Source organism: Mytilus edulis, chromosome 9 (genome assembly GCF_963676685.1).
Source record: "Mytilus edulis chromosome 9, xbMytEdul2.2, whole genome shotgun sequence".
Lineage (NCBI taxonomy): Eukaryota > Metazoa > Mollusca > Bivalvia > Mytilida > Mytilidae > Mytilus > Mytilus edulis.
The window spans coordinates 72,339,270-72,361,867 of record NC_092352.1 but is presented as its reverse complement, the minus strand read 5'-3'; the positions used below and the strand labels follow the sequence as shown (position 1 = coordinate 72,361,867).

The following is a 22,598-nucleotide window of genomic DNA, read 5'->3' as shown; positions in this document are numbered from 1 at the left end:
TTATTTTGTTTCAATTTGAAATACAACTGTACAAATATTGACGATAAAGATTTACTTTAGGCCTGCCATGTCTGATTTATAAAGAAATGCGTAAACCGTTTTTCGATATGATAATCGAAAACAACTATTTGAAACACACAACGGCAACATGATGTCGATAGTTGATTCATATATACATTATTTTTGTATCAATGATTAGATAACAACAAACGTATAATCCTTTATCTACCTGTTCATAGACCAATGGAATTCTGTAATGATTATACATAATGTTTTATCAATACTAAATTAAAAAGACCCCGCACATTCATTTCATTTAAAATTGTTCTTTATATTTAATTTTATTATAATAGAACATACAAAAGAAGGCTGAAAAGTCTAGTGTTTACATTTGACGTCAACAGAAACCAAATGACATCATATTTTTGGATACCAAAGGCAATTACATCATTTCGCAGAATTTTGTCATATGCAGTTTAACAAAGAAGAGGCTGTTGAAATGGACTGATTTGTTGACATGTTGTTTGCATTATATTAGAGAAAACTGGTTTGTTTTTGAAGCTTGGCTTTCGTGAAGCTCTCGCAAATGTCCATTTAGAAGATCCGCTTTGCGTCGCTTAGAAATCTCAATATGCGGCTGCAAACCCCACGTTTTGCGTAGGCTTAGCTTCAAATATACACGTGTAATGATATTTTCAATTATCCTTGTCGTACATATTTTACTTTGTTACCTATACTTACATGGTTGTTCTGTAAAACAATAAATCATTGTTTGAAACAATAAATTATAGTGTGAAACAATAAATTATAGTGTGAAACAATAAATTATAGCGTGAAACAATAAATTATAGTGTGAAACAATAAATCATAGTGTGAAACAATAAATCATAGTTTAAACAATAAAGATAGGAAGTGTGCAATTTGCTTCAATTGTAGAATTAATTTCTCTAAAATTATGGTAATGGAAACAAAAACTGAAATGCTTGCCAATAAAATTAACGGTACCAATTTTCTTGCACCAGATGCGCATTTCGACAATACATGTCTCTTCAGTGATGCTCGTGGCCAAAATATTTGAAATCCAAAGCTTATATAAAAGATGAAAAGCTATAATCCAAAAGGTCCAAAAAGTATAGCCAAATCCGTGAAAGGAATCAGAGCTTTGCATGAGGGAGATACATTCCTTAATTTATAATAATTTCTAATATTTTGTAACAGCAAATTTTAATAACACAAAAAATCCGTATGTTCATGCCAGTACCGAAGTACTGGCTACTGGGCTGGTGATACCCTCGGGGACTAATAGTCCACCAGCAGAGGCATCGACCCAGTGGTAGTAATAAAATTAACGGTACCAATTTTCTTGGCAAACCATGAATAGAAACTAACGATTAACTATTAAGAGTCACAATGAACATGATTCTAAAATGATCTTTATAGTTCTTGTAAACGTAGCAACTATTGTCGTGTTATCAAATATCAATTAGCTAATATTTATTCGTTCGATGTGTTTTATCATTTGATTTTGCCATTGATTAGGGACTTTCCGTTTTGCATTTTCCTCGGAGGTCAGTATATTTGTGATTTTACTTTTTTTTGTATACATATTGTTCTAGTTTGAAGTTTCTTGTTCGAATTAGAGAGATAATAGTCGGCTATAAAAGGCCCCGACATAAAGAATATGAAACAAGTTAATTGAGAAAATTTACGATCGAATTTATAACAAATCAATTTACGAAATTTAGGGAGACTGACACCAACCAATGGTAACCACTTACCTACAGGGTTAAACATGTTTGAAAATGCCAATCCTTAAAGTAAAATTCAGTTAGGATCATTGATAATTATTTCTGTGATTAACCTTACCTATTGCTACGACTGTGAATTTGTCAGCACCGTTTTCTCCGCATACTTCACACAATTGAGACTCATTTAAAGCTGAACTTACATTCTCAAATACTTTCCAATCGAACTCACCTAAAAAAAAAAACGTATTACAACACAAGTAAGAACCTATAAACAAAAATGAAAAAAAAAACCAATTGATGGACAAATCTGTTCAAGGAAAAAATATGCCGACACTTCTGAAATTCAAACCCAGTTAAATTATAATACAATGTTGACTGCTGTACCCTCACGTTTGACATTTTTACCTGTTATGTCGGTTTGTTTTGTTCACACATTGTTGATTTATACAGCTATAAAAAAAGTGAAATTCTTATACTTACGGAAAAACCAGAAAGTCAGAAATATGACAGTTGTTTTCAACTCATTTGATATGTTTGAGCCTTTGATTGTGCCATCTGATAACCTTGATAAGGGACTTTCCGTTTCGAATGTTCCTTTACGTTCGGCATTTTCAAAAATATTTCTTCTTGTCAAGAAAATGACAATCACAAATAGAGATAAAGTATAGCTAAAATTGAAAAAAACCTTTAAAATGATTTCCTATAATTTGTTACGTCATATTTTAAGATCAAGATTTGAGTATTGCCATGCCAGTACCGGATACCAAAATACTGGCAACAGTGTTGTTGAATCACAGTCAAATAGCAGACGTCTAGTGGTAGTATTAACATTGACAGGTACAATTTGAGTGCACCAGATGCATATGTCGACAAGAAAAGTTTCTTAGTGATGCTCAATGCCAAAATTTTCAAAAATCCAAAAAAACTTTTTACAAAATTATCGAAAACTGCTCTAAAAGCGCTGTTCCTTTATCTTTTGTGCTTTTTACTTTTGTGTCATGGATGGAAACCCCATAATATTTTTTCTATTGTAAACAAGATCATAATACATCTTAAGCTGTTCGAGGATAACGAGCTTTTGCAATGGGGAGATATACTTTTTGGTTGTTAATGATTTAAAAAAACATTGATATATATATATTTTGATTGCAGTATCGGTATATCCATGCCAGTAGTAGATGTAATTAAAAAAGTCAAATTTGTGTTGGTTTTTTCACTTCATCACCTACAGAAATATTTAAAAAAAATTATAACAATAGTGTTTTCGTCCCGGGCAATTTTATTGCAATAAATGGCAAATCTTCACATGGACATGTTTTATATATTAAAACTTGTTAAAGACACAATATTAACCATTGAACAAATATGACAGCTGACAGCAATCAACGAAGATATTCAAATTACCGGCTTTTCACTATGGAAATGTATATGAGACATGTGATCGGGCTAACATGTTTTATAGCACTCAATTTCCCTTTAAGCTTGAATACAAATATTTTGATAATAAACTCATACTCGTAAAGTTATAACTATATAAACCTATTCTTTTATCAATGAACAAATATTTAATGCTCTTATCATACGTACGATCACAATAATCAGGTGGAATATTTACGGGCTATGATGGCAAATTATAACCGAGCATAACATTTCCATTTAGTATTTATTTGTTTATAAATTGATACCAGGTCTTCTTTTTCGATAATTAAAAATTGGTGTGGGATTTTTAAAGAATAATCACTTTTTTAAATTGAGTTTGAAAACATATATATTGCGGATACATTGAATACTGACAATAGCACGTTAAACCATCAACAATTAATTATATCAACTTACCTTGCATGATAAATGTAAAGTTTGATTGCCCGGCTGTGTAGAAGATTGGGAAACACCAAAATCGTGACGATTCCTCTATTCTGAACAAATATTAAGCAATTACCATAAATTAAAAAATAAAGGAATCATTTCTCCGCATGAACGCAGATTTTTCTGTCGTTGATTCCTCTATTCTGATAAAATATTTTACAATTACCAAAAATGAAAAAAAAATCATTTTCCCGCATGATCAGTACCAAATGCCATATAATATGTAGGTGTAATATTTGTCTCTCTCTTTTCATCCACTATTACAATGTATTAGCGACTTTTAAAAAAAAACTTGTAAAATATCATTATGCTACCATATCAAATGAAATGGGTGATGACAAAAAAAAGGTGTGAGTTCAATTTTATAATGCAAACTAATTCTTTATCAGGCTGCAAAATTGTAAACCAACCGTTTTAATTGAACAACAATATCTGAAACATTTTCGACCCTCCCCTTCTTTGTTTTGTTAATCGATAGATACCAAAATGTTTTCTATCTGGGTTTCTTGAAAAGCCAATTACCTTCATCAAAATTGCAGGATCAAACGGCCTTAATGGTAAAATTATAGATAAGAACGTTCATAACAGTTTATTCAAGATGTGTCACAGTCGGAATTTCTTGTAAACATATTAAATTGTGAATTTTCAAGTCAGGGAAACTCAAAGTAACATGTTTCCGTTTCTACTTGGAAAGAGCTATAAATGGATGAAGGCATAGCTGTCCTTTAATGCTTTTATGAATGACCCCAAGATTTTGATTATTCTCGATATTGTCGAATAAGCCCTGCATAAAAAATGGGCTAACAAAGCAAATGTTAAGAACACTGCAACAAAAAACTTTTCTGTTCAAATTGATGATCAATTCGCCGTTTCAGAATCAATGCATTCTGGGTAAAATTTTCAAAAACGTGCACCAACATCTTGTGATTGGTTTAAAACGTTCTAAACAATGGAAATTCAACCAATGACGTAACGTTAATTTCATTTTGCTGCACGAACACTGAGATTACCCATAGTCCTTTAGATTATGAAAAGGCGAATCACAAAATGATGACGATCTGTTGAAAAATATACCTGACAACAAGAAACTGTTCAGATATTTGAAAACAGTTTACAGTACCACCAAACACGGTCGATGCCGATCCGTCAGCATTGAAAGTCCAAGTAATGAAGGGTTCAGTACCAAATACATCTAGATACAGATCAAATGTTTTATTTCTAAAACCACAAGGAAAGGTACAAGCAGCCTCAGATTGACCTAAAATAAATGAAATGTGGAATACTTATATAAAATTGCATATGGTTTTGTATTGCTTCAAACAATTATATATCAGTTTGATTTAGCAATTGGAAATCTACATACTAATTAAAACAGTTCTGTATTTGTTTTGATTTCAATCACAAGAAAAAGAGCAGTAAGTTATATTGATTATCATCATGACTGGAATTGAACGACATATAATTTTGGGTTATTCCTAATGTCGTATTCAGAAAGTGCAGTTATTTTATTGAAGATTAATATATTAATAAATGCTAGTTGGTTAAATGATAATAACGGTAATTGAAAATAATTATGTGTGTTTGTTTTGTATACGCAACGTTGTCAATATAATGGAATTTGATGCGACTATCATACAAGTTAGAGGTTTAACTAGCTATGAAACCAGGTTCATTTCCACCATTTTCTACATAAGAAATGACTGTACCAAGTCAGGAATATGACAGTTGTTATCCATTTGTTTGGTGTGTTTTAGCATTTGGTTTTACCATTTGATTAGGGACTTACTCATCTAAGAAAGTTAGGTAGTTAGGTAGCCATTCGTGAAGTAATTACATTTGGCATGTGTTATTTTTTTTTAATTTGTTAACAGTAAAAGATGCTGCATAAATTTAGAGTCGCTGGAAATTAATATCGCAACAATACAACCATGGCCAATGGGCAAAAATTCAATTAACAAGTAGATTAAATTTCAGAATTTTTAATACAGCAAATAAAAGATAGAAAAAAAAAGAAAAAGAATGAACCGTAAAACAGGAAGAAAAAAAAGAGAAAAATTAAAAATGAAAACTTATGGCTAAAAACACAAAATGTCCATGAACAAAACCCTAACAAACAAAAATCCAAGTATAAATTTATTAAGTATGTGAGATGAAAATTATCACCAAACTATTTGCATGACTCATTTTTTCTTGTTGTTCTAACTGGAAAAAGAATTTGATTTCAGATTAAATGCGTATACTAGTATGACATTTAAGTAGATAAAAAACGTAGTAGAGGGGCATTATGTTTTCTGGGTTGTGCCTCCGTCTGTCTGTTCGTTCGTCCGTCCGTTCGTCCGTCTGTCCGTCTGTCCCGCTTCAGGTTAAAGTTTTTAGTCAAATGATAGTAAAAGGTTCAGATGAAATTTTTGGTTAAAGTTTTTGGTCAAGGTAGTTTTTGATGAAGTTGAAGTCACACCAACTTGAAAATTAGTACACATGTTCCCCATGATATGATCTTTCTAATTATATTTCAAAATTAAACTTTTGACCCTCAATTTCACCTTACACATCTATAATACTAAAATTACGAGGTCCAATTTGTCAGCCGTCATCACGTAAAAACGACGAATCAAAGAATTCAACTTTATATATAACTAATATAGTACAAAGGTGTAGATAAAAAAATACACCACTCCAGGTCCTTTTGTTTTCCACGTAATTAATATTGCCAATAATTAAGAAGTTCCGGGTCGAGTCCGATACCGATACCAATAGTATATTCACCTGTTACCTATTACCTTATCTGTACGTTCCGCATCTAACAGGCGTACCACCAAACGGTGTATTTAGGATTGATATGCTATATACACGGGTCATAATCACAGGGTTGACACTACTAAGTTTAATCATTTAATCAGTAAGACTTTCTAAGATAACAATACTAATACTAAAAATCTGGACTAAAAATAAGGCGTATAGGTACAGTTTTCAATTTGTTAGCGGGCATGACGTAAAACAGTGAATCAAAGAATTCAACTTTATTTATAACTAATATAGGACAATGCTGTTGATTAAAAAATACTCCATTCCAGGACCTTTTGTTTTCCAAATAATTAATATTACCAATAATTGATAAGTTCCAGTTCGACGGGTTCAAACAGAAAGATTTGAAAGCAGAGAAACTGTGTATCTTATAATCGGCATGACTTTATCAGATGACAATACTAATGCTAAAATAAGACTTGCGCATAGTTATATACTTTAATTCAGTCACGGACCCGCGATATCACAGGTGTGTTCTAGTGTACATGGAAAATGATAGTGCGAGTGGAGCATCCGTGTACTATGGACACATTCTTGTTTTTAATTTAAATATTTATAATAAACTCGACGAAGGCTAGTTTATTGACATATGGAAATCAAATAATTCCTGTTGATATCAAGCGATCTCCAATTCTCATTCGTTATGAAGTCTATAATTACATCATGTTTTGAACCTTTTTGGTCTTATAATTCATCACGTGATTAGGGAAATATACATCATTGGTATTCAATAGTAAGGGGTTTAAGCTTTCGTTGATAAAAATAAATTTAGAAAAGGGCTTCCGAAGCTTACACTTTTTTGTAAAGTGTTGTTTAAATTTCACCACACAAATGAACTATAATTAATGATAAATGCAACAATATTATTGATTAATAAAATAAAACTAACCTGCAGAAAAAACATGAAGGTAGAACGTCAAATAAATTACAATTTTCATGTTAATGTTGCCTGGTCTATACTCCATGTTTGTCAAAACAAATTATGATTCACAACTCAGAATATTCCTCCTTGTTAATTTTATATACCAACTGATTTGCTTGCTTGCATTTTTGTCTTGTGTTTTTTTTTTAAAACCAGTTGTGACGAAGTAAACATGTGTGAAGAAATGTTTGTTTTTTTCTTATTAGGAAATCAATTATATATATATTTGATACAGTGATGTTTCTATCAATGAACATTTTTTTTCAAAAATTAAATGAAAAGAGGGGGGAGGGGGATAAACGACGGTCATCCAAACGGATATGAATATACAATTAGTTACAAATAGATTTCGAAAACGTTCCAGTTTGAAATACATGTTAATCAACGTTTTTACTTTTATAGAATGACTATTAACATTTTGTGGATCGAATCAGTCAATCAAATGGTTTCACTTTCAATGTTCATATTCATTTCCTTTTATATAACATATAACCCTTATCTAACTATTCTATTAAATTGACGGTCTTTTGAATACGGACTCACTGATATCGCATTATTCACTTGCAAGTGAATAATTCATTAGCGATATTTCTAAGTCAAACTTGAACAAACTATTAATAAAAGCGAATTTTCATGGCAATATATGATATGTTGATCTGCAATCTGCCCCCGACAATGAATTTAAATGGATAATGCACTATCCTGATCATCTTACCAAAACCGTGCTTAGAGCTCTGAAATCTAAGAGAGCTGCTAAAGTAGCTTATAAATTACTTGACATTTTTCTTCTCTTTGGTGTGGAAGTAGGAAATTTTGGCTCTGGTGTAAGGACAATAGCTGGTAATTTATCAGGAGATTTAAGCAGAAACCAACTAGAATCAATCAGTGACTCTTCTTTGTCCGTTACAAAAATTCCAGATTTAAACTTTCCCTAAGGGAAGCTATGAATTTTTGTCTAAAAACTGGTGGACAGGGTCATCTCTCTTGCAAATGTAGAGGCGGTTGTAACAATTCGAATTGTAAATGCAAAAAGCAGAATGTATTGTGTAATTCAAGGTATCATGGTTCGCTCACCTGCTCCAACAAATAAGAGCATTGTATATTATTGTATAGTATTATAAATAGAGTTATCAGTGTGTCTCATATTTATTCGTAATTAAAATTGAAATTTTTATCAATTAATTTGAAACTTATTCTATGTAAAATATTCTACAAGCTATAAGTGAAATTAAGCCTTATTTTGTACAAATTATAATGTGTACAGGCACTTTTTGTACAAATTACAATTTGTACAAAGTCAAAATACAAATTATAATTTGTACAAAATGATATCTTGTAAACAACATATATATATATTACTATTATTAATTATTGAAAAAAAAAAAATAGATTCAATTTGGCTTTTCCGAAAATGATCGAAGCTTTATTGGACTTTAGTTATTATTACATAGATGTATAAAGATGACATTGCTACATCAGGCCAACCCAGATACAAAATTCCTTGACTCTTTATAACGATGACTGTTAACTAATTATCGCTTTAAACATGAAAAATACGCCCAAAGGGGGATTTTAAGAAGTAAATTTACTAGATCATGGCGTCCGGTGAAATAATATTTTGACAGCAATACAAAGAAACTTCTTCTAAAAGAAATTAAAATCATAGATATAAGAAGATGTGGTATAGGTGCCAATGAGACAACTCTTCATCAAAGTCATAATTTGTAAAAGAAAAGGTGCAATAGGTCGGAGTACGGTCTTCACTATGGAGCCATGGCTCACACCGACTAACAAGCTATAAAGGGCCCTAAAATGACCATGTTCAACCATTCAAACGGGTAAACCAACGATCTCATTAAAAAGAAACATTTATGAACCACATCAACAACATAATTGATTATAAAACCATCCTTAGATATGAAAACAGACCAATATTCATCTTATCGCGTACGAGGTTTTACTGTATTTATAGATTGCACAAAGACGTTTAACCAGAAGAATACATCAAGGAAGGATTCACCAGTTACTGTTATTTGATTGGTTATGACTAACTTCTCCTTCTTGTACTTTAATGATTACAATCTGTTGCAATGGTATCGTCCTTGTTGTTTCTATATTTACTTCAGACATGTCATTGACTTTGTACATAGGACAACAACTGATAATAAAAGTACAATCTATTGATTTACACGTTAACAATAACTATATTAATATTATAACAATTATTATCTCTAAATATATTCGCAAGTCAATAATTTGTTACATCGAGTCAATTCTTCACTGAGGTCAGCATGCTTGTGACCTCCCTATAGTTAGCAATTTAATTAGTCATGCATGCATACTTTGACATCTCTATCATTTATTTGTGTTTTCAGATAGGCGTAAAATTATAAAATGAAAGCCTTATAATCTTACTGAATTAGTACGACTAAATAAATGACGAATGTCGATTTGGTAAGGGAATTTTCGTTTTGAATTTTCCTCGGAGTTGAGTATTTTTGTGATTTTTTACTTTTTATTACATTTGACGAACCATCAACATTGCCATTTGATTAAATAACTATTCTGAATATGATAATTGCGACACTCCTTGTGTCCTTCCTACAGCTCGGTGAATGTGATGCACATATTCAAAAATGTTTCGTCGTAGATTCCCTAATACAACCTCTGTAACAATAAGTCTTGGTGAGTACTTCGCTAGCTCTTGGAAATTCAATTGATATATAATACCATTGAGAACTAATGCATTGTTTCAGAAATTGAATAATGATGGAGTATTTGCTTTAGAACACGTCATATTAGAGGGCAAAAATGCATCTGAAAATTTAGCAATCGTGTGATATGATTAAGTCCAATTTAATGACATTCATATGGTGATGTGTAGATTAGAATACCTCTCTATTAGTGTATATTTTTTTTAATTTTATAGCACTTCATTTTTTTCGATTTTGTACACCATTGGCTTTTCAATATTCTACTTCCATCGTTCCTGATGAAGGTAAATCCAGAAAAGCCCATTAAATTTATAATGTATTGTTTTCTTCTTTTTCTTTCTATTATAACGTTAGATTGGCTCAACTTCAAATTGTCGAATCTTTTTTTGGACAGAAGTATGTTCAACAACTCATTATTTTATAGATGTTTAAAGATTATATTGCTTCATCAGGCCAAACATTGTAAAAAGCGATGGACGCTTTACCATAATGATTGTAAATACATTATATTAAGGCTGTAACTATGCCACAAAGAGAGACAATCAGTGATTAATTAGATCATGGCGGCTGGTGGATAAATATTTGGACAATGATAACAAAAAGTAAGTAAAATTCAATACAACAAACCATTTCTAGTAATAAAAAAACTCAACACGTTAATTATCATATATTGAACGAGGTTGTACTGTATTTACACAGAAATTCAACTATAAAAAATACAATAAGGTTTACCAGTATTATTCAACAAGGAAGTAATCACCTGTTACTGTTATTTGATTGGTTATAACTAACTTCTCGTTCTTGTACTTTTATGATTACAATCTGTTGCAATGGTATCTTCGTCGTTGTTTCTATATTTACTTCACACATGTCATTGACTTTGTTTATAGGACAATAACAGATAATACAAGTACAATACTATTGATTTACACGTTACCAATAACTATATTAATATTATTACAATTCTTATCTGTAAACTTTTTCGCAAGTGATTTTTTTTGTTGCGTCGCATCAATCCTATTCTAAGGTCAGCAGGAATGCGTTCACCCTATAATTATTCAGACATAAAAAAACGTCGAAATATCTGTTAATTTGTTGTGTTTTCAGGTAATTATAAAAGTTCAACCATCTCATGCTTATGGTTTAACTGTATACAAATGAAACACAAAGTCAACTAGAAGAGGATTGCAATTGGTAAACGTTGGAATGCCGTTTGTTTGTTGAAAAATACGTCGTCCAAAAATAACAGATATGTTGTGAATTATTGTAAACCAAATAGTTTTGGCGAGCGATTTATTTTCGCGACTATCGCTAGTAGATAAATAACACGAATATAAATCGGCGAGAATATGTAAAACTTGAATTTTGTCGTCCTTAACTACATTAAGTAAATTTGAGAATCGCGAAATTAAATCGCCGCGAAATGGGCAAGAATTGGCCAAACGCGAAATAAGGTATCCGCGAAAATAAGTTGGTTTACCGTATGAAATCATTTCTTGTAATAATCTAAGATTTACCGATCTTTTGCATTCACTCAGATTTACATGTTCCGTCATAAAACAAGATAAATAATCTACTTCGGTCATTCTTTTTTGGAAACAATGCAGAATCATTTCTTTAAATTTGTCTTTATTTTAGAACGGGGGACAGAAGTCAAATGTTTAAAACAAAAGGAAAGATACTTAGAATTTATATACAGATTATATGGACTAAAAGATTAACTACAGATTCATTTTTAAACTGCATAGTTATACAAAATGTTTGTTAAACAAATTTGGAAATAATCTACTTATATTGCAAATGAATCTGTAAAATGTAAATCCGATACCAGCAATAAAAGTTTTGATTTAGGATAAGAATTATAAAAGAAAAAAAAACACCCAAATAAATACAAAATCATCCACGTCTAAACAAAAAGCTAGTATACCAAACGGATTGGTTGAAAATTGTTCAAGAACAACTGATGCACTAAGAGATAATGTTTTGTATTATTGTGTTATTGTACAATAGTTTTGTGTATTCTTGTCTTTGATGTTTGTTAATATGCTTGGTTTATATGCCATTCTGTGTTTCTTTGTTATATTTTTGTTTTTTTAAGTAATTAAGATTATAACACAATGTTGACTGCTGTACCCCTATTTTGGACATTTTTACCTAATATGCCTGTTTCTTAGTTCGCGCATCGTTGTCAATGTAATGGAATTTGATGCGACTTTCATATATTTCATATAAAATAGGGACGAAAGATACTAGAGGGACAGTCAAACTCATAAATCGAACATAAATTCACAACGCCATGGCTAAAAATGAAAAGGACTAACAGACAAACAATAGTACACATGACACAACATAGAAATCTAAAGAATAAACAACACTCATATAAGTGAGCGGTTTATAGCTAGCTATGAAACCAGGTTCAATCCACCATTTTCTACATAATAAAATGTCTGTACCAAGTCAGTAATGTGACAATTGCTGTCCATTCATTTGATGTCTTTTATATTTTACCATTTGATTGGGGACTTACCATGTAAATTTTCCTTTCAGTTCAGTATTCTGCAGATTTAACTTATTTGTATCTTTCAGTCAGAGACTAAAACGTTTTATGAATAAACTAGAAAGAAGTAAAATTCAAAAATAAATTAATAAAACAATGGAGAACAAGTTAAAGAAAAAACTAAGTTGATTTAAGATGGTACCCAACACTTTAGCTAACATTAATTTGGGTCGTTCAATTTTCTTTAAATTTTGACAAAGTATTTACTTTGACCCTTTTACAAAAATATAAAAATTTCAAAAAGTTTGAACCAACCGTTTTATCAGAAAAATTACACTGGTTATATAGCAGTTTGACAAACACTTATTTTGATCATTGAGAAGCTTAATATTCTTTTAACAACACAACGTAATTAAAACGTTGAGCTGATCTTACAGAGTTATTTCCCTGTAGTGTTAGATACCACCTTGAAAAATTGAAGAGACTATTTGATTTAGGAAACATAGAGAATAAAACTTAATATATATATATAAATGGGCCCAGAGCTATTTGATGATAGAAAATTAATTAAAGATGGAAACTCTTATATTTTACTCTTTCAGACAATGTTTAATCAAAGCTATGGAAAAAGTTTCCAAACTCAGACTGTTAGCACTGTAACATTAAAGAAGATTAAAACAACCCCTATTTTGTTTTTATCAAATGTCACTTTCTTGATAAGTTATGGGAAGAATTATATAATCTGTCAGAAAAAGTTAGACCTGGAAAACTCATTTAACTCTAAAGTAATCAATTCGGGTGACAAAATAAATAATAAATTATACTAAATTGTTTATTCTTCTTACCAGTACACTTTGTACAATCAAAAACCTGATAATAAATTGTTCAAATAAGGCCTTCGAAAATAGTGGAATTAATCACTTTTGGAGTGTCAAGAACTCGTTGGAAGTACTTGATAAATTGCATGCTTGGTGATTTTGAATCTGTTCAACGATTTTATTTTTCTACCCTGTATACCACATTGCGTCACATTCTCATTAAGAAAAAATTCACACACCTAATTGAATGGGGATTTAAAAAAAAGTCAGAATGTGAATATATATGTTCAAACAACATCTGATAAACAAATTCAAAATTACATTTAGATGATATTTTGGCTCTCAATAATTACGACTTCAGTATGTATACTAAAGAAATTTATCCTGTTGAACTTACTTTAAATAAAGCTAATACTAACAATGACCACTGCCCTTTCCTCGATGTTGCTATCTATATCACTAACGGAAAGCTTAATTTCTTTATTGAAAAACACTTTACGCCCATATGGGCCAATGGCTTAAAACATTTTACATAATATACAGTTTACATATATAAAACAATGAAAATAAACAATGCAGACACTTTGAACTATAATCCTTGTCTTTCTTTAAACCAATATATATAAGAGATTCAAATTATATCAAGGACTCCCTGCCCTCAGTCTTAAAAAGGAGCCTAATTTGCAATTGTCCTGTTTTGTTTAAGGATTGAGGATATGTTTTAATTTATCTATATCATTTAAGTTATTATATTTATTTTCATTTAAAAATTCTTTTCTTAATTGTTCATTTATTTTACATTTAAAAAAGAAATGAAACTCATCATCTAGTACATCACAATGTGTACATAGTCTTAAATCTCTTGGAATTTTCCTGTATCTACCAGTTTCTATTAATAAGCAGTGGTCACTTATTCGAAATTCAGAAATTAGTTGTCTATATTCAAAGTTTTGATGAAGTTGGTATGGTTCAAAGTTATAGCTTTTCTTTATTTTTTTTTAAAAGTTGGAGTTTGCTATTCTCTTGTAAATTTAATATTTTATCATTATATAAATTTTCATAGGAGTTTTCTAAATTTTGTTTGTATATTAGCCTATTATTTTATCCTTATTTTGGTTAACAATTTCTAAATCATTTTGACTTCTGACATTTTTTACATAGGAGTACCAAGAATAAATACCTGCATTATGTAAAGTTTTTGCCAAATTTAGTGTCTCTTTTAGTAAGGGACTAGTTTCTTCCCTTAATTGTCTATCATGAAAAAGAAGAGTTTGTCTTTTTTATAAAGCAATCAATAGGGTAACTGCCTTATTCAGATCGAGCAGCTATATTACAAGAGCATTTTTTTTACTCCTAGAGTTAACTTATTAAATTTATTTAGTACTTTATCAGGTGAACTTTTGTCAATGAAATTAAGAGTATCTACTTTTTTATTATTTTTATCTCCGTTAATTGAAGCTTTATAAAAGGATGAGTATGTATCCATATACCATATTTCACTGTTATAAGTTAATATTGGTCTAACGAGTGAGTTAAATAAATGGTTTGACAAATTTACAGGAGTCTGATGAATCGAATTACAATATGTTTTTATAGAATACATGACTTTCATAGATTTTTTGGCTAATTCTTGTGCTGAATGAATAAGATTTCCATTCTGACTAATGATATTAGCAAGAAATTTAAACTTTTCCATTTGCTCTAATTTGTCCCCATTATAATTAAAAGAGTGGTTAAGATTTTTCCTATTGTTACTTGTGCTTAAAATCATAGTTTTAGTTTTTTTTACAATTTACAGTTAACTGCCATTTATCACAGTATTGAGCCAAATGGTTTAAACTTGACTGAAGACCCTCTTTAGTTTCAGACATTATCAAAATATCATCAGCAAATAGGAGGCTTTCAATATTTGTCTGTTCTATTTTCAGGGGATCACAGTCATCCTGTTTAAAAATTTGAGGTAGATCATTTATGAAAATATTGAATAGGGTGGGACTTAAATAATCCCCTTGTTTTACCCCTCTAGTTACTTCAAACCAGTTAGTGAGTTTATCTTTAATCTTAATTGAAGATTTTGTGGTTGAATACATATTTTTCATTACTTGATACATTTTACTGCAAATACCCTGAGACAAAATTTTATATTATAAAGCTGTTCTCCAAATGGAGTCAAATGCTTTACGTAAGTCGACAAAACAAATATATAATGGTTTCTTTTTTAAATTCAAATATTTATTAATACAAATAGACTATCTGTAGTTCTTAATTTAGGAAGAAATCCAAATTGTTCCTGGCTAAATTTGTTTTCCATATATTTAATTATTCTGTTATTTAAAATTGAACTAAATATTTTGGCAATACCATTTATAAGAGATATTCCTCTGTAGTTATTTGGGTCTTTGGAATCTCCGGACTTAAATATTGGCACTAATAGAGAATATTGCCATGTTTCAGGGGAATATCCTGAATCAAGAACAAGGTTATATAATTTTGTGTAGCATTTAATAGTTACTGGACTACAATATTTAATCACCTCATTTTCAATGGAGTCTGGTCCAGGGGATTTTTTATTTTAAGGGATTTTATAACTTTATTTACTTCTCATACTGTTATTGGACTATCAGTTATTTCATTAAATCTATTTTCACTCTCTTTGTTTTTCAAAAAATGGTTTATCTCATCTTCTGCTTTGTCGTAAGGTTCGTTCCAAAGACCTTGCTTTTGAAAATGGTTTGTGAGGTTATCTGATTTCATATCAATTTCTGTGGTATTCATATTATTTCTTATAGATTTAAGTAGTTTCCAAAATTGTTGAGGGTCTTTAGTTTAAAGATTTGATAGTTTTTCAATCATTTATTGTTGATATTGGATTTTTTTCTTTTTACTTGTTTTTTTTTCTAAATATTTTGCAGTTTCAAAAAATTGCTGTTTAAAATTTCTATCAAATGGTTTATGTTTTAGTTTTTTTACCTAAATTATTGATCTTACTTTTTAAATCTTTTAATTCATTGTCTGACCAAGGGTTCCTTTTTTGTTTAGTTTACTTATATTTTATTGGAACTTTTATTATACATGTTTTAGAGGCTACATTATCTAGAATTTCTGTTAATGATTTTGAAACTTCATTTATGCCTTTTTCATTTTTACAAAGTGGGTGATTTCAAAATACAAAATCTTATTTTTTACTTCGTCAGAGTTTAATGCTTCATACATCTTACCATGTGACACATCAGTCCATCTGTTTGTTGTGAATTTTTTCATATTTTTATTATTAAAGTCCTTTTTATTTATATATTGTTTAATATCACATTTTAGTTTAAATGAAATCTGTACATGGTCCGATAAATTTTTTAGATCAGAGGTACAAAAATATTCTGCTCAATATTGCATAGTCAACTGTGCTACAGCCATTTTTAGAAAAATATGCGTGATAACTCAACGAATCTCCTAAATATCTACCATTTGAGATCCTTAGTCTTGAGGATAAACACATGTTCAGTAAATTATTACCTTGTTGGTTTAAAATATTTAAATTATTTCTTTGAATAGGAGAATCTAGATTATAGTCTTAGGGTAACATATCCTGTAAAAATTGGATACTATTATTTTCATTTTCAATGTAGTCAGCTTGTTCCCCAGTTCTGGTATTAAAGTCCCCAATTAGGTCTATATCCCTATATTGTGAGTAATTTGCTATCTCAGCCTCTAGATTAAGTAAATCATCTGCCGTGTGTGTTGAATTTAATGGGGGGATGTACACCGCACAGAGATATATATGTGTTCCCGTCCCAAAAAATGTTTTATTCAGTTTAAGCCACATTTTATTTGGTGACTGAGAGCCATCCTTTAGATATTCTATTCCTGGATATATTTTTTTTTATATAAATTATAATACCCCCGCTATGTCTCTTAGACCTTTTATTCCCCCCCCCCCCCCGTAGATTTTGAGATTTATATAAATCCATTTATTTGTGTATCGCACTTTCTGATTTTCATGTTTCAAGAATTACATTTATATCAGATTTAATATTTTCAATAAAACTAGGGTCCATGTATTTATCCCCAAGACCAGGAATATTCCAAGACGCTACTGATAAATGCTTTTGTTGAAAAGTCATAATTACCAAAAAAGTGAAACAGTTTTAAATTCTGGTGCATGGGATAGTTCCAAGAGTTTTACTAAAGTATAACAGTTATCTCCCTTTGTACATAATGTTATTCAATAAAACTGAGAATGGAAATGGGGAATGTGCCAAAGAGACAACAACCCGACCATAGAAAAAAACAACAGCAGAAGGTCACCAACAGGTCTTCAATGTAACGAGAAATTCCCGCACCCGGAGTCGTCCTTCAGCTGGCCCCTAAACAAATATATACTAGTTCAGTGATAATGAACGCCATACTAATTTTCAAATTGTACACAAGAAACTAAAATTAAAATAATACAAGACTAACAAAGGCCAGAGGCTCCTGACTTGGGACAGGCGCAAACATGCGGCGGGGTTAAACATGTTTGTGAGATCTCAACCCTCCCCCTATACCTCTAGCCAATGTAGAAAAGTAAACGCATAACAATACGCACATTAAAATTCAGTTCAAGAGAAGTCCGAGTCTGATTTCAGAAGATGTAACCAAAGAAAGTAAACAAAATGACAATAATACATAAATAACAACAGACTACTCTACTAGCAGTAAACTGACATGCCAGCTCCAGACTTCAATTAAAAAGCTGAAAGATTATGATTTCATCATATGAACATCAAGTATACATACAAGTGAAAAATATTTTTATTTAAATATATATGTCAATTATATATAAATATTCTTAAAGTTTCAGAAAAAATTTCAAGCTGTAATTATTTTCAATTGAAAATATCTAGATGTACAAGTAATTCAGATGTATTATTTACATTTTAGTGTAAATATTGTTCTCTTAGTGCTTAGCTTATATATATCTATGTAAACCGAACAATGTAAGTAAATTCTTATAAAATACAGCAAATGTATTTCTTTGTCCTTATGAACAATAAAATATGAATAATTTGAAAGGGATCCTATTGATCCTATAATACATGTAGATGAAGGAATTACTACTATTAGCTACCAATATCAAGATAATATTGACTTTGTTTTCTTTTTGTTTCAACAAACATATCAGATAGGCCAAAGCAAAACATATTGTACTTCCTGTACTACTAAAATAAACAATTCAAAAATAATTAAATCTCATGTTTTCTTTCTTTCTTTTTTTTTCTCTTTTTTCTGTTAAGAAACAGTTAAAATATTAAAGCCCTCAGCACCTCATCGAATCTTTCAACGTCAAGTTATCATTAATTATGAACAAAAATAAAAACCGTACCTATCAAAATTTGATATAAATGATAAATACAAAATTTACTTTTCAGCTTTATTCATGTTGTTTATGATTTGACAAAAAAATCTAATTAAAAGACAATTTTCTTAATAGCTTTTTCATCAGTATATCCATGTTGTCATTTTCATGATTAACATTGTTTCTCTCATCTGATTGGTACGGGTAGTTTTGATCCATTTGAAAGTGTCTATTTTGATATTCCCTCTCATTTGGGTATCTTTGATATTCTTTCTCGTTCTGATGTCTCAGATGTTCCCTCTCATTTTGATAACTTGGATATTCCCTCCCATTTTGATATTGGTTATCATTATAGTTTGTATATTGGTGTCCATTTGAGTATGATTGATGTCAGTTTTGTATTCCATATTGTTGATTATAGCCTCGGTTGTACTGGACTCTTTCTCTCATTTGTTGATTGTTCCTGGAACTGATTCCTAATATTGGGTTCAAAATTTTCTTTAAATTTCTGACGTAAGTTAGGACTCCCTTTTCTAAAGACAGATGTATTCCATCCATGAAGTAAATTCGAGTCAGGTTTTTCTGTCTAATGATTGTAAATTTTCGTGTTTCTGTTCTTTTTTGGTAGACTCTAGGCAAAATTTCTCCTACAAAGATGTTGCAGTCAGGGGGCATACTCTCATGTTTCATCAATTTTTTCAGTTGAATGTAGAATTTTGGCTGTATTTTTATCCTGTGTGGTCAACATTATTTCACACTTTTCTTTGATACATTTTTGAGTTTCCATGGTAACATTGTCAACAGCTTTATATATATATTTTCTGCAAGTTATCTTGTTTCTTTGTGTTCCTTTTCAACTTTTCCAGAAATTATATTCATTTCAGATTTAATTCCCTTTGTTATTGTTGACATATCTGTAATTTTATGACACATCTTGTTATTAGATATTTCTAGAGATATCAGTTTATTTGCAAGTTCATTTACTTTGTCAATTGTTTGAATTTTTTCAATAAATAGCAGCTCCATTTTATTTAATGTTTCTTTGATTTTATCGATATCTTTTTTGTATTCACAATTTCTTTGATCATGAGTTGATTCGTCTTCCTTACTGTTTGTATCATTTGGGATACATGTATAATTACTTCTTGTAATGTGTTCATCCTCTACTTCACTGTTCTTTTCAATGTTGTCAGTATCTTTATCATGAACATCAAGTAAAGTTTTGGGATTTGTTTCCTCAAAGTCCTCATTGTCATCACTATTATGATTGGTTACTGGTATTTCTTTTTCTGAGTTTTTATTATCAATAATTGTAAAGTTTGGGGGCCTCATGTTTTTGATTTTCCCATCTAGAATTTTTGGATTATCTCCCTTTAAACACATTATTGATCATTTTCTTAATGTTATCGAATTCCCGTTTAATCCAACCTTGGCACTGAATTCCTTGAACTAAACATTTGTACGTTGAGAAAAACAGTGTAATGGTTAAAAGTTTATTCCCTTTGTAATGGATCTGAACCACCGGCTTGAAGAGATTTGGGTCCGAAATCTTCTCCGAGAACGGTTTGCTTTCATCGTTCAACGTGAGAAGTCTTGACTTTTTATCAGAATTAGACCATACAATATTAGTTTGAGGGTCTTTACCTGCTTCAGTGAAATAGTGTATTAATAAAGTTCTTCTCAAATACCCGACTGACTTTTTATTAAGCTCAAAGGTAATCTGGCGTTGATCTCTTTTTTGTTGGATACCGGTGTCGTCTGCCATGTTATTAGTTTGGTTCATGTAAATGACTTTTGTACAATTATTAACGAAAGTTCTTGTGATATAAAGTTAGGATTTATAATTGTTTTGTTTTATGACAAGCTAATTTAGTCTTAAACAGCTTGGAATCCACCAGAATTCAACTTTTTTCACCTGCATGATTTAGCGTGTCCACTCACTGTGGCGGCCATTTTCATTATACTAAAATTTATGATAAAAGAGATGATTTTTCATTTCCTATCGTTAATTATCCATTTTTAGATGGTGACGTTCCCTTGTCACCACCTTACGGTGTTTATATATCTCAACTTGTACGATTCGCTCGTGTATGTAACAGTGTTTTAGATTTTAAGGAGAGAAATTTATGTATTACTGAAAAATTATTACACCAGGGGGTTCAATATCACAAACTAGTCAAAACATTTACTAAATTTTATCATCGGTATAAGGACATCATTCGTAAATATAGCTCAACATGCAGACTTTTTATACGTTCAGGTATTTCACATCCAATTTTTAATGGAAATATTCTTTATAAAGCACATAAATGGCAGTATTCACCTCAGAAACTAACAAAACCTTTACATAGACTTATTAAGAAGGGATATAGTTACGATACTGTTGTCAGGTCATTAAAGATTGCATATTTTGGCGTTAATATTGATTCACCTATAGGGTCTTTGCATCGGAACTAAACACATTTATTTAAAAACCAGTTGTTGGCATGACACGGGTTATGTTCTTCTCATATATGTTATGATGGTATGATACTAAACCCCTAACGGGAAGGATAGTGCCTGATATTCATATGATGAAATCATAATCTTTCAATCAGTTTAATTGAAGTCTGCAGCTAGCATGTCAGTTAACTGCTAGTAGTCTGTTGTTATTTATGTATTATTGTCATTTTGTTTATTTTCTTTAGTTACATCTTCTGACATAAGTCTCGGACTTCTCTTGAACTGAATTTTAATGTGCGTATTGTTAAGCGTTTACTTTTCTACATTGGCTATATAGGGGGAGGGTTGTGATTTCATAAACATGTTTAACCCCGGCGTAATTTTGCACCTGTCCCAAGTCAGGAGCCTCTGGCCTTTGTTTGTCTTGTATTATTTTAATTTTAGTTTCTTGTGTACAATTTTGATATTAGTATGGCGTTCATTATCACTGAACTAGAAAATATTTGTTTAGCCTAGGGGCCAGCTGAAGGACGCCTCCGGGTGCGGGAATTTCTCGCTACATTGAAGACCTGTTGGTGACCTTCTGCTGTTGTTTTTTCTATGGTCGGGTAGTTGTCTCTTTGACACATTCCCCATTTCCATTCTCAATTTTAATATACTGTATTACCATATTATTATGTTTTCTTAATTTTTTTTATCTTCAAGCAATTTAGTTTTCAATTCACAAAATACAATGTTTGTCAGAATTTAGAACAGCAAATATTATTCTTTATTATTTCTTTAAGTTGTTATTTCCTTGCTGCTAGTTTTTTAAGCTTATGTGTGTCTTGTGTTCTTGATTTCTCAACCCTTATAATTGACTCTCATTACTATCAAGTGACGTATTCTCTTTTTCTCTTTCGTATTTTCACAGCATTTGACAACATGTAAAAAACGCAATTATAGCAGTAGACGGTACAACCAGTAGAATGGTTACGATAAGTTAAGTATAAATGGCCAGGCGTTTATTCATTGTCCATTTTTGTGACTATTGACACCACTGGGTCGTTGCCACTGCTGGTGGACGTTTCGTCACTGAGGCTATCACCAGCCCAGTAGCCAGCATGAATATCATTTATATGGTCATTTTTTTTTAATTTCCTGTTACAAAACTTTTAATTTTTCGAAAAACTAAGGATTTTTTTTATCCTAGGAAAAGACTACCTTAGCAGTATTATGCACAACTTTTTGGAATCAAAATGTGACAAGAATGTCACAATTATCAAGATATTTTAAAGATATGACTTTTCTGCGATGACTATAGTCAATCAAATTTATGAACTAAAGAGTTTTCAAATGTTACGCCATCACAGAATACAACTGTGTTTTTCGGTCACACGTTGTATATTTTTTTATGCTTGATTTACTGGATAAACCATATATATCAACTGACGTCATTTGCACTCTAGTGGATA

At 30.7% G+C, this 22,598-nt stretch overlaps 1 protein-coding gene across 1 annotated transcript; it reads right to left on the bottom strand.

Moving 5' to 3' along the window:
* Positions 1-1,834: 1,834 nt before the first annotated feature.
* LOC139490161 (uncharacterized) lies at positions 1,835-7,461 on the bottom strand. The gene is made up of 4 exons (XM_071277011.1): positions 7,309-7,461; positions 4,689-4,872; positions 3,585-3,664; positions 1,835-1,977 (listed from the first exon to the last, which is right to left on the bottom strand). Exons 1-4 carry the CDS (start codon positions 7,382-7,384, stop codon positions 1,835-1,837), a joined length of 483 nt encoding a protein of 160 aa, XP_071133112.1. The 5' UTR covers positions 7,385-7,461.
* Between the last annotated feature and the right edge of the window lie 15,137 nt (positions 7,462-22,598).

Bases quoted from the DNA above. Each gene is read 5' to 3' on its own strand.
- LOC139490161 (XM_071277011.1), bottom strand. From the start codon at position 7,384: ATGGAGTATAGACCAGGCAACATTAACATGAAAATTGTAATTTATTTG. The intron at 4,873-7,308 runs GTTAGTTTTATT...CATTTATTTTAG, and splicing joins CCTTCATGTTTTTTCTGCAG to GTCAATCTGAGGCTGCTTGT. The intron at 3,665-4,688 runs GTATATTTTTCA...ATATTTGTTCAG, and splicing joins GAACAGTTTCTTGTTGTCAG to AATAGAGGAATCGTCACGAT.